Here is a 17,898-nt window from a genome sequence, read left to right as displayed (position 1 = left end):
GCAGACATGCACCCCCACAAAAAGGTTATAGAGAATGTATAAACTCCCCTGACTCTCCTTACCGCAGATTCTCTCTAACGTGACCTTGTGATTGCTATTTTGACTATACTTGGATTTGGTTCATGTGTTCTGTTCTCACAGAAACTCAAGCTCTTTCATCACCTCACTGAGACTTGTTTCCATACTTCTACTGCCACATACATATGTGAGAAGGCATCCAAGTTGACCTCAATGATAAATGACGAGAGCTTGATGCCTTCAGCAGCTTTTTAGTGGTAATTTCTGTCCCACTTGAATCCTCTTACAGGTACCTAAACTGAACCCAAAATAACATTAGCATCAGTTTCATTAGAGAGGTGAAGAGTACACACAAGACTGGCCCAATTCTGCCAAAAACTCCCCAAAGAATACACAAACAAGATAACAAGAGAAATATTGCAGGGCACTTGAAACTCATTTGCCCTCAATACTCATTGTGACAAACAGAGCGCCATGCAGACAAATTTAGTCCATATGATAAGTGACACTATTTATAGCTCAAACATTGAGTGGTGCTGTAATGTTCCAGATGAAAAACACTCTGGCTTAGGCATGGTATTTGTCATCACAGTCTTACTCTACAAATGAGGTAAAAAGTGAAAACCATATAAGGATGGTTGAATGGGCATTGTCAGTAGTTTCATGGAGCAGAGATCATTACTTTAGCAGCTGTAGATGATTGTGACTGGCAGAAGACACATCAAATCAAAGAACTTTTTTTTACAACTTTACTCAAAAAGCTCCTCTTACTACAAAAATTGTGATAGTCTTTTTGCCTGAAATTACCTCTTGCATTTGTGCGAACAACCTCCAGAAAAACACCTGCATTGGATGGATAGGTGCCCCTGTCCTACAGATAGGGGCATCAGATCAGCAAAACTGCTGGCTATTCTATTTGTGATCAAGATGATGTGACTCCCTAAAAAGTCATCCTTTATAAAGGCTTTATAAGTTGTCACTAATGGCTTAATTAATGGCTGACAACATCGTTACTAAAGGTCAATAGAACTGTTATAATCCATACATTAGAACAACCTTCAGGTCGCCTTCCCTCTGGCTGTTTTACATCCACCTCCGGCATGACACTTGTTTTGTTTTGTTTTTTTCATCTCAATGTCCCCTCCCATGCACTACTTGATTTATAATCTGGTAAAAGGGCTGCAGGGCATCTGGACCAAAAGAGCTATAGATTTGCACAGGATGGTGTGGCAGTTGGACAACTATGCTGTTAATACTACATTTACTAACATCAGAGCTGATAATCATTTTGTGTGTGTGGTATCTACGGTGTGAGGCAGTGATCTGCCAAATGTTGCCAAATGTAACGTTGTTAAGATAGCTGCCTTGACCAAGTGAGCTGTATCAGTGAGACATTAAAATGACCTCCATCTCACCCCACTGTATTTATGTTAACACCCCCCCCCCCCCCAGACAAGAGAGGACCTATAATCACAAGCTCAGAAGCATCTAAAGCTGGATTTACAAATGAATGTAATCTATTATGGGATCAGCATAATGTTATCCATCACGTATCAGAATTGGCTCATTCATCCTTGACAATACATTTGTTGCTGTGGATTTACTATCTTGGTGGCACTGAATGGTACATTGCAACACTGACATGGATAACACAACAATTACAGGATTTTGTAGGCTTGGGTATGTGCAGTGTGTATTTAGCAGGTTGATATTGGACAAGAGGAGCAAGAGCTTTTAACCATATCACACAGTTTTCATCAGCCTGAGGGACAAGGACCCTCAGGCTGTTTCCACAGTTGGAAAACTTCCCATTTCTATTATTTTGCTCAGAATATTGTAAAATCTGAACAACTACAGTTCAGTAACACTGAGCAATCTTCAAACATGATGTGACGATGTCACAAGCTGTGGAGAGCCCGAATTCATTTATTTTGTTTGTTCAAAATAACAACCAACTGAATTGATAAAATACAGAAATTTAGAAATATTTTCAAAACCATCAGTATTCTCAAAACAACTTCTGCATCTGAGCTTTTCTCTGTACTGTGGGAGGAAGTGGAGATGTTCCTGTTACACTTCTCTTTGCCCTCCTTTGCCAAACCTGTCAGTCAGCTGCACATGGGAGCAGCAGAGGGGGGCATTAAATGTGATCTGTGCTCTGTCATTTCTGCTCACTTCATAAAGTAACATTTTACAGCATAGGGGTGGACATGCTCCTGATGGGAACAAGACCTCTAATCTTGAGACGTTTCCTCAAATAGCTTTTTGTGCATTCTATAGACAGGCAGTCAGAGAGTCTCCAGATCACACTGCTCTCTCTTTGAAAAAATTTTTTCTCACTCTTTCAGTCTGGCCTTTGAAAAATAACCTTTCTGAATCATTATATGCTACTCTTAATATATCTTGGGCTTATGTAGTGTCATACTTGAAAGTTGAAAAATTCAGAGAAAGAGGAACGTGTTTAAAATGGATCTTGATGAGACCTGGTACATATTTGATACTGAGTTCTCAGATGCCAGTGTGTGATATTAAATAGAATTTCTTCTCTGGAGTTTGGTATTCGTGAAGCACGAAGAAGAAGTGAAGTACCACTACTTTATGACAGTGACACTGCTAATATCTAATACCATTGATCTATCTCTATCAATAGAATAAAATAAAGTATAACCATCTCTCACTCATACAAGTGCCTAGTCAAGTTCCAAGAGTTATAAGAATTAAAAATGGAGCACTGTCAAACCACCACATTTTTTTTTTTATCTTTATGAAAAAAGGCTTTCTTCACATAAGGCCTTTTGTAAATGAATGTGTCTTAGCCTCCTTCCCCCCCAGTTTACACCGTGTAGTGATGCTTTAATCTGGACACTAATTTCATCAGTTTGATGACCTTTTGATCATGGTAATAGAATTATACTCTTTATAAAAGATAAAAAAAAATAATATTGGAAAGGGAATAAAAGTGTCAAGGAATAGAAAGAGGTTAAAACAGCTGCACAAATGTTGAAACTGGCGTGGCTGCTTTATTACACACAGAACTTCATGACACCAGATGAAGATTCCAGAAATTGTTGTAAATACATATATTGGGAGTAGAAAAGTGGGAGGTGAAAAAACAAATGAATAAACAGTATTAGGTGAATATTATAACAATAAAGGGCTGAAACAGATCACGAAGAAATGTCTTGCAAATGTGCTAATGTGTGCAGCAACAGATAGCAAAATATATTCCTAATATAACAAATAATATTTTGCAATACATTATTAGCTTAGTGTATATCTAAAGTGCATTATTCTGTGCTCTAGCAAACATCTTCATATCATCCTGTCACTTTCCTTTGTTCGTCAGGCTCTAGTGAATGTAATGAAATCTTTGCACTTTGATAAGAGTTATAAATTCAGACAGCTTTAAATATAATATCTCTTATCAGTTCTGTCCAGCCAGCTGCACTAATTACAGTCAAATCTAACAAACTCAAACAATGATATTGTGTTTTTATAACTGACATCATTGCAGTTGGAGGAAATTACTTTACCTTACTGAAATCATGCTGCAAACTGAGGTAAAAAGTTCCAAAAAATGTTTAAAAGACTAAATTATTATTAATTATTATTATTATTTAAATTATTTAATCACACAAAATGAGCAGATCACGGTGTGTGAATGTGGAACTGCTTTGTGCTCTGCATTGATTTGATGCAGCTTGCAGGAAGCATCTATTTAAAGAGGGAGCACTCCTTCACCAAAAAGTGGGCACTCTCCCCTTGAATGTATAATCTTCACTGATGGAGGTTTAATGAAAAGGACAACCAGACTGAACTGATTGTTTTCTAATCAGCTTTTAATTTCCAAATAGCTGCACTCACCTGAGTTACGAGGAAATTACCTCCTGCTGCACTGACACTTTGATAGCAGAATCATTACTGGACATTTCATCTGCCAATGCTATGCGACTCACTCTGATCCCCTGCCACAACTGTGAGAACTCACCTGGGAGACGCAGAAACTGGCAATGGCAGGGCAAAGAAAATCAATGAAGCCAACTTCACATGGTAAAACCATGTTGACACTGGGCCAAGCTCGATGGAGTAAAGGACCAAGCACTGCAACGTGAGCTTTATCTGACTAATTACAACCCAAAGCTACAGTGTATTTATACAAATTTTGTTTGCAGTATAGGTTTTAAAATGACTTAACTTTCCAGTTATGTTAATATGTAGGGGGGTTATGGTTAGCTGAGTCAGCAATGGCCAGAGCACAGTCTGTTTATCTGTTACAACCTGTTATATATTGTGGTTCGACTACCATAATCATATTTGGAAACTTAAAATTTTAAAACTCTATTTTCACACTTCTACATCTGATCTGATCATTGCTGCATTACAACATCTGACAGGTTAAAGTGTAAATATTAAAATCCAGGTTACATTTAATGGGTTGTTGCTACATCCTATATCAAGACATGTTTCATACCACAGGAATTAAATAAAGAAAAACGAAGCGACCAAATCATTTTCACAGATATGTTTTTATTTGTCAAACTGAAAGAGCTTTTGTTTGAAGCAACACCTTTTTTGACTGTACACAGCTTCTCACTCTCCTCTGCAGGCTCAAACCTAACCAGCATTATAATAGGTACGTTTTTCTAGATAGTGATTGACACTCAGACTGAGGAGGTAAGAAATAATATGTGAACAGCTGACGCAGAAATACAAAGACAGGATGAGTTTCCACTTTGCGCCCTCTTTTTAACCCATGAGATGAAGTTTTACAATGTACAAGACAATCAATGGTGAGTACAAAGTAAAGGCTATTACATCTTTTATGATATGCGAGAACATAATGTGCCGGTGGACATCTTTGTTATACTGTACTGTTCAAACTCATACATCATGCAAACTTCCTCAAAGCTTTGTAGCTGGCCTGCTCTGTGATAAGAGCTCGCAGGAAACAAACTACAAAGATCTGTCAGAGCAGATGCTGGCCAAGATATAGCTATTTGAAAAGAAACAACTGAAGAATCTAAATGGAAAATGTTCCAGACAAATAATCTGTGAGAAATTATCTGTTTATGCTTATTCTGTGTTCATGAACCAAAGGAATGACAGTCACAGATTTACACCAGTATCTATTTTCACATATTGGTAATCTACAGTTAAGTCTTTAACTGAGTTTAGCAATAACACAAGTAAACCTTTCCAGTTTTACCTGTCTTTAGACACATCAGGGCCATTATAGTCTACTATATCATATACTGTATCTTATTTCTAAAATGCAAAACCAGATTACAATTGGCTATGCTCAGTTCCAGTTACCCAGATACCAATCAAAACTTTTGTTTTGTTTTCAGACTTCATACAGAAATTTGTCAACTACAACAACAACAACCATGTTCATGGCATGTCAGCTGAAAATGCCCTAGAACACAACAATACAATGTAAGCTCCAAAATATTTATACAGTAACTCATCTTCTGGCTGTGCTTTTCATCAGTTTGGACGTGGCAGCAAGTCCAACAATGTTTGATTCCAATGTATTTTTATTCATTAATTATAAAGTGATGAAAATGACAGTGACACACCTGTATTTCCAATCTAGTCAGGCAGCCAAATTTGAAAAGGTTGATGCATTAAATTTCCTGTCAATGTCTACCTTTCTCTTTCAGGCTGTGCTGCAGTCTCAGAACAGAAATGCCATTTTCCTACAATATGAAATGATTGGCTAGTTAAGTGACTGGAAGCTGACAGGTTGCATGTGAAACATGAAGCATTAAAGTAGACATGGCTCCTTTCAGCTCTTATTGGAGCACTTGGGAGCTTTGGGGAAACTAGTGAAGAGTGGAAACCACTGGAGTAATCAAGGCCTATTTTTAAGCCGTGTAGAATGGGCTGTAAGTTTTGACACTGCTGCAATACCTCAGGTACTTGTTTACTTCCATTTATTTGCCCAGCCAAGCATCACTGTTCATTTACTGCAGGATGCAGCCAACAGCAGAAGCCATATATTGAAAACAGCATGAACATAAGGTTTCAATGTGATTGGCTTACAGCATCTTTATCCCCCGTAACATTAATGTGTCTATTTTCAGCACCCTGAAGCCATCTGCATATGCAGCAATCTGCTGTCATGTCATGTGAAAATACCCACAAGTTGTTTAACATTTCATTACTAAATTATTTAAATCCAGATTAAATCCCCTGAAATAAAGACACAGGCTATATTTATTTTAGAGCTCTGTACTGTTACCACGGTTCATCGTCATTGTAGGTTTTGAGATAATTAACTCATATTAATATATTATTAATCTTGGACATTTGCTCTCTTTTGAAAATAAAGAAATGAATTAACTTATCATTTATCAGGATTTCAAAATAAAAGGTAAAAGACTGCTTTCAATATTTGAATTATGCATATATGGACATGATTTATATAATTACTCTCAGTCATTTTCTTTAAATAATACACAGAAATCTTTAAATAGGTGGCCAGAAATGATACATTTGTGGGTTACTATAAATGACATCTATCCTGAGCTTTTTAATTGATTCAACTTAGATCTCCAAGACAACACTAAGACATTAAACATACATTTGTATGCATCTGACAGCTGAGACAAATAAATAAAAAAAAAAGAACAAGCACAAACAGTAATTCCAAATATCTTAGAAAAAGTGTGGCGATAATCAAATAGATTCAAATTAAAAATGGAAACTCCTTATGAGAGCATTAACACATTTTACTAGAGAGCCTATAAGCCTCAGTGTCAGTGCTGCAGTAGCACTTTTAACTGCAGTGCTTGCCTCTTGTCTCACATATCAGTCATCTCCAGTAAGCTTTTGCAGTGTGTGTTAATGTTTCAGAACTATTTAAAAATGCACATAAAAATAGGTCCCTAAATCAAAGCCATTTGCTCTCAGGGCTAGAGGTTTTAAATGATTTGTCATAGTATACATTTATAATTCACGCACCATGCAATTTCTTAGTCTTTTACATATAATACAAGAGCATTAATAGTGTTTTGATTGATGTAGTAATGCCAGTGTCCATTAGGGTAAAAGCATGGCTTGAGGAAGTGTATTTATCCAAGTAAAAATATATTCGATAATGTGATAGCGTGTGATCTCTACATTGTATTTTAGACAGTTTAGTTATGGTATGACGTTGGTTAATCATGTCCGATGAAGCACGACAGACAGATTTCACATCTTTGTTAAAAAGTGATACTGTACAATAGCTTCCATGGCAACAAGTTAAAACCACAGTGAGACCCCCTTTTCCAACTCCACCCCTCTAACCCCACCCCTCCCATGTATATATATTACAGAAGTTCATTCCAAACAGCATGGTAAATCTTGAAGAATAAAAAGACAAAGATCACACTTTAAAGAGGAAAACTAAAAGACAAAAGTGGATCAGGGGCAGGTTTGAAATCATTGTACAAAAGAACAAACAGCAACCCACCACAACCAAACACTTATTCTTGAAAAATCCATTGGAAATCAATTTCTTTTTACAGGTTGCACAGTTTATTTTTGACATACTGGGTGAGATACTCCAGTATGCCAAGGGACAGGGGGTGATGGCAAGAAAGATGGAGGAAAGGACTTCACTCTTCCTCTGTGCATCCGAGTATCTCTACACGCAAAGTGATCCTGCCGTACCATGACCAGGGAAGGATCCGGATGAGCCGAGCGTAGATGGGCGGGTCTATCACATTCTTTCTGTGTGTGTCATTGTCAAAGTTCCCCTGGAATACCTGTGAAAAACAGCAGAGTGGAGGAGTTATTATCATTATTATTTTTTAAATGATTGCTTTTTCACACATTAACAGAATCTAGAGTCAAGTTTTTATCTGATTCACTTAATTTTAATGCTGCAGCAATATTCAGGGGCTTTTAACACTGAAAAAATAGTAAAGAAATGCTTTAGGAGTCAATATGTTGTGACTTTATTTTGCTGGGAGGCAGGTGCAGAACATTCCTGGTGCATTTCTTGCCAAATTTCTCCAGACTCCAGTTACCTTGAAGGCCTCATGCCTGAACAGGCAGCAAAGTGCAGCCAATCAGAGTTTCAATACAAACACTGCCAACAACGGAACATTCTCAGACTTCTATTCTTGGTACTTTTATGTTATGCACCACACAAGAGAGCACCTCAGCAGTTTCCTCTGCAGAAAATTGTGCACTGTTAGAGCGGCACAGCTGGAAGTCCACCTTCACAATTAGTGACTGACATCTACTGTTGTTTTCTCCTCCACACTGAGTGTTAGTGTTATTATCATGCATCCTGTTCCTGTTGGTCTTGTTTTCTTTCAATTTTGTCATTCATTTTCATGAATTTTTCACCTTGGCAATAAAAGAGAGGCTGTGGTGGATGCAAGAAATGTGAACAAAAAAGCTTGTTTCTTCAGTTTTGGCTCCATAAAACTAATGTGTGTTCTGGATCAATGCACCTACATTATTATCATGTAGCTACTGGCATAGCCTTTACTGACAGTACTGAAAATGTCACTGTATTTGCTTCATGCTACACATTGAACTTCAAGAGATTTCAGTACAGGCATCACTTTTATACCAATTCAATGAGATTTAAGAGCCATTTGGTAAATGGCAGGATTAACCAGCTGCCTCAAACAAACAAACAAACATTCCTGTCATACTGGGACGTATGTTCTGTTGTTGATTATTAGTAGGCTTGTGTTGGTGTGTGCTTAATAGACAGTAGAATGAAGTATATTAGGAAGAAATGTATCTACAGGGACTGCTTCATTGAAGGATATGAACATTTAATTTAAACAGACATGATTATGCCTGTGTAATTGGGATGTAATGGGGTTCACTGTTGTGTGAGATGGAAAATCATTGGGCTAAACCAGGCAGGTGCTGGAGACAGAAGGGTTGGGATTGGGGAGGTTCGACCATTTTTAGAGTGAAGCTTCAACTAATGCCCTTTCAAATAATCCTGGGCGCTAGTTCTGGATTTAGCCGATCAACATATGATCCCAAATGTTTCATCATAACAAGTGCTACAATGATGGCCACGCAGCAAAAAACCCTTCTCATGAAGGGTTTTGGAGAAAAATAGTTTAGACTTTGTGTGGTTCGACAAAATATTCACACACTACACACGTATTCACACACTATCGTAAAATAGAAGGTCAGAGAGGAGATTGGAAGATTTAAGTTTAACGCATCCCAGCCTCTGTGTTTGTTCAAGGGCAGAAATACAAACTTTAAGTATATTGCCAACTGGAAGACACCAATCACATAAACCTCACAGTGGTGATAATGGAAACTGACAACAGGGTTTGGTCAAACAAACTGCGTTAATGCCTCATTTACACAAACTAATCAATTTGCACAACTAATATTTATCCAATCCTCTGCAGTTTAAGGGACAAGCATCTGTTTACACTAGGGTTGAGAAAATCATAATATTCTTTAATTATTTTACCTACGTGAAGCAAGTGTGTAATCTCATCCACCATAATAATAAACCAGAAAAGCTTATGAAATAAAATATGAGTCAAGTATGTGATGGTGAAAAAAAACAAAGCTTAAAGGAAAATTGAAATGTTGATTTTGATTTGATCTTAAAACTATAACTTACTTATTTCTTAACCAAATTTCTTCCACAAAAAAACAAAAACAAACATTTCAGTTAACTTACTTACTAACAAGTTGTTATTTCTACTTTTCTTACTTTACTTTACTTTTATGCAGTTGCTCCCACAGAGATGGACACTCATGTTTAGGCTGTTTGTAATTACTCACAAGTATATAATATTTTTAGGTCACTTAAGCTTGATGCTGGTGCTTGTAAAAACCTGAAATATAATAAATGGAAAATCTCATTTTGAGCCTAATGCCACTTTCATCATTATGAAACTCTTATAACATGAATCTCACTAAAGCATACAATTATAGGTAAGTCTAAATGAGGACACAGCATTGTTCAGATTCTACTGAAGTATGAAACAAATGGTTTGTACTAGATACTGTTGTGAGCCATTTGGCTATCCAGTGGCAGCTGGACATAAAAGATGTAATTGTCCCAGATCAATATGCAACAGTGTGTCATGATATCAAACCTCTGCCTCCTCCTCCTAGCATGTGTGGGTGTTTCCATCAGTGCGACTTCTTGTATGTCACATGTTGTTCTCAGTGCTTTTGTGATATACTTTTACTGAGGACTGAAGCTGGAATCATGTGACAGGTGTACACTTTCATTACTGTCCTTATTTCACACGCCTAACACAGAGGAGCGCAGGCCACCTTTTCATCCTGCATTCTTTCTCATCATTTTCTCCCCGTAACCCATTCTCTCCCCTGTCTTTCTCATCTGTACTGTAGCATGGAGCTGTAGTCAGACAAGGTTTGCATCTGCAGACGAGCAAACGATGCTACATGACACAGCAGAGTGGTTGAGAGTGGTTCCCAACTGGACTGTGCTTACACCGATACTTGGTAATAAAGTTAAGAAACTCATGTTGCACAGAGTATAAAATTCTACCAGCTCTTTAAACCAGTCTGTGCTTACCTCTACTTTTCACCTGCTGCTGATTTTAGAATAACACAATAAACATTTGACAGTGGAAAAAGAGAAATATGTGACTTCCAGGAGTGTTGCCAACACTGTAATATTACAACCAGGGCACATAACGGTACAATATAAACGGCAGGACAAGAAGGCCATAAAAGTAGCAGCTGATTGAAATATGACAAGAATCTGTCCTAGACTGTCTGGGGAACTGCACTGTGTCAGAAGCAATGTCTCTAAAATAAACTGTCTGGAACAGGATCTATGAAGAATCTCAATAAAAGGACAAATAAAATTAGACAGAAAAAAGAAAAAGGTATTGGCAAGGTGATGAAAGTATCCTCAACAAAAACATATCAGCAAATTACTTTTAGCATATTAATAATTCAGAGGCTGAAAGAAAATAACAAAAGATATCCTTTGAAACATGTCTAAACCAGAGGTACTCTAGTGTAAAGAAAGGTTACCAGCAATTACCTGAAAACTCTGTGAAAGCTGAATGACACTTAACCATCTCCTGTTATTCCCTAAAGCATTTTAAACAAGGTTTCTTGTCACATAAGCAAGTGTGCAATGTATAGACATTATCGATACTTATTAAAACTCGTTAACATATAGATTTCTTTATTTGCGAATAATCAAACACTTAATGAATCATATTTCCAAATTTCAACAAAACAGTTGTGTGGCAAGTTAAAATATGTCTCACTATGGTGATCAGGTTGGTGGATGTTAGTGGATATTTTGCACAAATTTTTAGATTCTTTTATTGTGGATCTTGGCCCCCTTCCTTTCATTTACACCACTGATGTTACAAAGTAACACTTATCAATCACATTCCAAATATAATTTAATTTGCTGACTTTTACATTTTTATATATATCTATATAGATATAGATATATAGATATATATGTAAAAGAGAAAATAGATCACTATTAGTGGATAATCTTAAGATGTTTGTATATATATATATATATATATATATATGTGTGTGTGTGTGTGCGCGAGTGTGTGTGTGTGTGTGCGTGTATATATATCTATAGCTAAAGTAAATTGCTTTAGTTGTAGAGCAGTGGTAGAGCCTACAGCTGCTGTAAATAGTGACTTTTATAGCACCAGAATCAAATTACTGTAACCACAATTAGGTTTCCTTAAGCAGAGGAAATAATAGATTTTTTTTGTGTCTAAATTCAGGAATGAGAAAATGAAATTCAGAAAGAGAACACAAATGAAGAAGCAACCGAAGCCCGACCTGCTGTGTCTGACCTGTGTTCACCCTGCCCGACATTAGGAAAATAGAAGATGAGCCTCTTGCAACTGTCAGGTGGAGCTGACAGGTAGTTGTTTGTGCTACATGCCAACTACTAAAATAGTTAAGACAGTTAAGTTAAAAATAGTTTTTAAAAAAAAATTTTTTCACTAAAAAACTATTAAACTAATTAACTATTAAACTAACAAACTAAAAAAAGCCCAGTACTTAAGAAGGAGCGGCAGCACTGAGACAATAAACCCTTTAGCTTTGGCTAACACACACATCCAAGGTGTTTTTATGTCTTATAGGCTGACCTTTTAGTCAAATATGTGCAAGCTAGTGGAGGGTAGCTCTCGCTTCTTCCCTCCAAGTATAATTATATTATCCAATAGTCAAGACACAACCATACAGGGCACATTTCTTGAGTGTCTTCAGACTGACCCAGGGGCCACAACTCTGCTTCCAACAATTGATTTGTTGACTGGTAGAGTCATGGGTACACATTACTAAGGTAGGCTTTGTGTGTGTGTCTGCAGATACAACATTGTCCATACAAGGAAGCAGGTTGCTCAGGTGTTTTTGCTCTCTGCCCTCTTGTTACCTGAGCCAGCTCCGGTGATACCAGGAAAACTCAGCCACGTCTTTATTGAAAGATCAAGAGCAGTGTGCCAACTTAGAGGAGGCAGTAACACGCAATCATGATGAAATGCACAACTGCTCACTTCTTCTAAGTAGCCAGGAATGTGTGATCTACTTATGTGTTTCATTAATTCTGAGGTCCATTAAACCTTGCAGCTAATATTTTCCAAGACTGTGGAAAAAGAAGATATCACTATTAGTGGCTAATCTTAAGATGATTGTATTCACAGCTACAGTATCTAACAGTCAGTTACCCTCTGACCTGGTGGGAAGTGAAGGCTCTAATGGCTAATTAACCCTGTGTCACCCGAGTGAAACACTATTAAACATAAATCAATTACTTCTGTGCTTGATTGGCCACATCAACTGTGTAAATATTGACACCCAGCAAAGAGCAGTGGTACAGCAGTAGACAATGCAGTGACCCAGGTGTGAATAGCGTGTGCATGTGGAGCTGCAGCCGAGCCAACATGTATAATTATACAATGAACCTCAATTTAATTATGTTTAAACAGTGGACTAAGTTGTTACTTGTCAGTTAAAAGTGCAGTTATTCAGGATTTGTGTACGAAGAAAAGGCAAACAAGGCACTGGAGTTTGTAGAGGGTTACTGTGGTGTGTGTGTCATGTGCCCCGCTTTGACAACATCTGTATTCTGACAGAGTCTCCTCTCTCAATCTAGATGTAACTGCCTGCAGCCGCTGCCACACAGGAGCTGAAGGGGGGAGCTGAGAAGAATACTTACAAGCCTCTACCACTGTGCCCAAACCAGACACCCAGACACGCACACGCACACACACACACACACACACGCACACACACGCACACACACGCACACACATCCCTTCCAAGTCAGGCATTGTGGTGTGGCAGGAGCACCCTCGGGAGTCCAACAGCCAAATGTGTCCTCTAGCATTAATGGCTGCTTCAGCTGACTGAAGAGGGAAAACACCTTGAAGAATCATACATCTGAACAGCCCCTTAGCTCCACTAGGGAAAAACTGATTGACATTTTCAGAAGCCTTGCTAAACATGCCTGCCCTCTAATACTGAGCACACATGTACTCAGATTGACTTCCTAGCCTTGGTTCTACACTGAATTATACACAGGGAAGGCTATATGGGATCAAATATCTTGTGTATTGTGGTTTGTTTTTTTTCTTTTGAAAATGAGATTTAGAAATAAAACATAATAAACATAATAGGTTCCTGAGATGTAACCAGTACTTTTTTCTCCTTTCCTTTGTTATTTCAGATGATGCTTGCCAGGCCTTTGGAAGTTTTCCAGTGCTCAGTATTGAGATTGAAAATCATGCTGAGCCTGCAGTGGCCCGTATCCAAAGATCATCATGGGTGTTGAAATTATAAACTCCTCAAGCATGGGATTTGGAAAGAAGTGGAAAAATATTTCCGACCATCGGCTGCTGCACTGGCTCAGCAAAACAGGATCAGGGCATAAACTGATAACTGGCTATTCAGGGGTATTTTTTGCTTTAACAAAGTGCTGTCATATTAGTGTTAGATCTATCACACTGAGCCAAACAAAATAAAAATCATACTTTGAAATGACAATTGAAGTTACCTCAAACCCCCATAAACTGCTCAGAATCAGTTTTCATGAGAAAGCCAGACATAGCTGATGCTTTTATGTGCATAGACTGCAGGGCAAGGACTGCAGTAGGACTATGAAATAAGGCATGATGGAAAATGTGCAACTTAGGGATTTTACGCCATTAGAGACCTATTTAAAATTGCTTTCATACTGGATTATTATTTTTAAATATGTGGAAGAAATTTGCATTAATAAATTAATGTGTGCCAATATGAATTAAAGATTGAATGTAGTGAAATCTAAATCATCCTTCACTTTCTGATCAAATACTATGTCAAATAAGGGTCAATTGCTAGAAGTTAGTAGTTTTGTGTGCTTATTTCACCTCGTCAAGAGGTTGCTCACCCAAAAAAAAAGGTTGCACTCAAGCATGATGACATTCTCTCTCCATCTGAATATCTTACAAGCACTCAGATTGAGTTATCTGTGCAAACAAAATATGAAGCACAACTATAAACCTTCATTTCCTCCAAATCTGAGGCCATGGTGATCGGCTGGAAAATGGTGAATTTCTCCCTGTTGGGGGTTAAGTTGTTGTCCCAAGTTAAGGAGTTTGAGTATCTTGGGATCTTGTTCATGAGTGACAGTAAAATGGAGCAAAGAATAGGCATGTGGATTGGTTCGGTGTCAGAAATAATGCAGACGTTGTACAGGACCATTATGGTGAATAGAGAGCTGAGCTAGAAGGGAACGTTTTCGATTTACCAGTGAATCCTCACCTCTGGTCATGAGCTCTGAGGAATGAACAAAAAAGTCAGATCGCGGATACAAGTGGCCGAAATGAGTTTCCTCCATAGGGTGTCACGGCTTAGCCTCAGAGATAGGGTGAGGGGCCTGGACATCTGGAGGGAGCTCAAAGTACAGCCACTGCGCAAACAGGCTGAGCTTGTCTGGGTATCTGATTAGGATGCCTCCTGTGTGCCTTCCTTTGGAGGTTTTCCATCAAATCTTTCGTGGAACAACTTTTTCATTCAAACTGTTAAATTTTGCTTCATGGGAACTTTTACACATATTCACTGTTATTTATTTATGCAAATGTCTTCCACAAGTTTAAAAATGATAATTACACTATAAAGCAATCTTCATAAGATCTTATACAGTTTGAGATCATGTTCAAGACATAGATGACACTGCAGATTAAAACAGAACATATTGCAGTCTATGACCTCAGTGTAAGCAGAGTGACTTCAAGCACCTCTTCAGTATTTGCCTTTAATGGGATATGCAGGTATGAGTTCTACTACATCTTAGCTTCTTAATTCTCGATGGTCAACACATCACAAATAAATGAATAAGCAGAAGAGGTAAGGCTTATCTTTCAATAACACAGAAAGAGAGAAAAGTAAACTACCTCCCTTGCCACCAGAGTCTGAAAGACAAGGGGCTTCAGCTTTGGCTCTAACGTGCTGCCTGCAGCTCTCCTGATATCAGCAGAGAGGCTGCTGCAGCTCTGTGCTGTCTCTGTTGTTGTGGGCGATTGGAATGGACATGTGTACTCTGTTGAAGGGCTGTAAACAAGATTTTCAGCATAGCACTGTCAAGGCCAGGTTGACAGCACAGTCTTATCTGATCCCAAACCAGAGAGAGGCAACAGGACAGACCAGGCAACCCCAGTTTGAGCTACAGATAAGGAGATGCTAAGGCGAAGTGGAGAAGAGAAACAGACAGGTCCCAAAATGGACATGTTCCTACTTAATACCTGCCTTTTTGACAATTACTGCTTTGTATTTCAGTCTGCTTCAGGTTTCTACCCTTCCTGTGCATTTTTCTGTTGGCACTGTTTCTCACTACTCAGATTGCCCCATGCCTTCATGGTGTGATACATAATTCAAAACCTCTGCACTCACACTTCCCATAGGCATGCATTTATGATTCTACAGTATTTTTCAATATGTTTGCTTTGTGTGCGTGAAGATAAAGATTTATTGTATCCTTATATACAGTCATTTCCATTCCAATATGTTGATAGACCTGTTTAAAGCTGTTTGACTTCATCATAGTAGGTGGTGTGAAAAGCAACTTACCTTGTCCTTCCCTTGTTTCTCATCTTGATATACATTCCACCGTTCTCCATCATTACTGTAAGCAACTTTGTATGAGCCAACGAACTGGACATGGCCAAAGTCTTTAGCTCCCTGGGTAATGATACCCGTGACCTTGGTCGGCACAAGCAAGTCCACCTGAGAGAGGCACAAAAGGAGAGAAACAGAGAGAAAGAAAGTAGGCTGATGATGAAGTTTCAGAGATGACAAACTTTCACAATGTAGTCAGCATCTGTTCTTTTCTTATTATGTTATTAGAGAATTCACTGTAAAAAGACACTGGGTGCAAGAAGTCAGTTTCAATTATTCACAGAGTATTGAACAACAAGGCTAAGTCCACAACCTCGCCTCAGCAAAACAGAAATCCCACACTGCAGCAGCTTCTGAGACCCAGACTGCACCATTTGGGTTAATTTTTAATACGCTCTCACATTTGTTGCAAACAATTTGCAGTGCTAGTGTGCTAGGCAGTCAACACACAGACTTGTTATTTGTATTGACATTTTAGGGTTCAATTATGCTTCGTTATTTAGAAAAGGGCACAATACTGCTGGGTTGAGATTAAGCTGAACCCCAAAATGCACGACGACAAGATTAAGCACAATAGCTCCACCACATTTACCTAGCTCACTCTGCTTCAGAGAACATATTCTGCAATTATGATTAAACAGGTCAAGCATTTTCTAAGTGCTACTACTTACCAACGTGTTATTTATGTCAGATGAGTAATGCACAGTCATGGGAAAAAATAAGTACATCCCAGGTAAATTGTTGACTTATATTTGAACAGGCAAAGATTTGATCCTTTTGGAGCCCACACATAAAGGTGATATACTTAAACAAAACAACAAAGAAAACTGTTTTTTCAATCATTTATTATAGATAGATATAGATAGATGTAATATTCTTCTGTTGAAAAAGTCAGTACACCCTTGGCCTGAGAAGCTAGTATTGCCCATTTTAGCAGAAATAACTTGTAGGCCTTTTGGATAACTGTCCTCCAGATGTTGGCTTGCTGAAAGTTTTGACCATTAAAAAAAATTCTGGGCTTTGACAAGGCCACTCCACAACCCCACATTTCTTCTTTTAAAATCATTCCTTGGTGTATTTGCCAGTGTGCTTTATATGATGCAGAATTCAGAGTTGTATCAATAACTGCAAGGTACCCAGTCCCCAAGGCAGCAAAGCAATCCCAAGCCATGACATTCACCACCACGATTCACAGTTGGTATGAGCTTCTTCTCTTGAAAAGCTGTCTTTGGTCTGGGCTGAACATGTCTACTGTTATTGTGACCTGGTCTTTTCCTATAAGTTCATTAGCAAACTGTAGTCTTGCTCTCATGGTCTTTTTGGTCAGCAAAGGCTTTTTCCTAGCACACCTCCCATGCAGTTCAAATTTGTGCAATCTCTTTCTGATGGTTGATGCGAGCACTTTGATACCAACAGTTGCACAAGTTACCTGAAGATCCTGTGATGACTTTCTGGGGTTCTTAGAGACCTTTTTTTACATAAAACAATCTGCTCCTGAGCTGACTTTGCAGGGGCAGCCAGTCCTGAACAAATTGGCAGTCATTTGAGAGCTACACCACTTGTAGATGATTCCCCTTTCAGTGGAATGATTTATTTCTAATATTTCATAGATCTCTGGTCAGACTGATCAGGCATCCACAGCTTTTTTTTTTAAAGGCCTTAGAGAGCTCTTTAGATCTTGGCATGATGACACCACATACTTGAATAACAAAGAGAAAACCTCTGCTCTATAGATGACATCGCTTTGAATAACACAGGTTCCATCTG

The 17,898-nt window shown here is 38.2% G+C and overlaps 1 protein-coding gene across 2 annotated transcripts in view; it reads right to left on the bottom strand.

The window, feature by feature from the left end:
• Window positions 1-4,525: 4,525 nt before the first annotated feature.
• Window positions 4,526-17,898, bottom strand: part of edil3a (EGF-like repeats and discoidin I-like domains 3a) — a 109,181-nt gene continuing 95,808 nt past the window's right edge. For both annotated transcript variants that reach the window (XM_071482708.1, XM_071482707.1), the window contains exons 11-12: window positions 16,084-16,239; window positions 4,526-7,772 (exon numbers count right to left, since the gene is read on the bottom strand). In XM_071482708.1, coding sequence (XP_071338809.1) covers window positions 7,623-7,772; window positions 16,084-16,239 — 306 coding nt within the window. In that variant the 3' untranslated portion in view covers window positions 4,526-7,622. The remainder of the gene's footprint in view (window positions 7,773-16,083; window positions 16,240-17,898) is intronic.

Source organism: Trachinotus anak, unplaced genomic scaffold, assembly GCF_046630095.1.
Source record: "Trachinotus anak isolate AG129_WGS33_773 ecotype Australia unplaced genomic scaffold, CSIRO_AGI_Tana_v1 ptg000008l, whole genome shotgun sequence".
Classification (NCBI taxonomy): domain Eukaryota; kingdom Metazoa; phylum Chordata; class Actinopteri; order Carangiformes; family Carangidae; genus Trachinotus; species Trachinotus anak.
The sequence above is the reverse complement of the archived record's forward strand: the minus strand, read 5'-3'. Positions and strand labels throughout refer to the sequence as shown.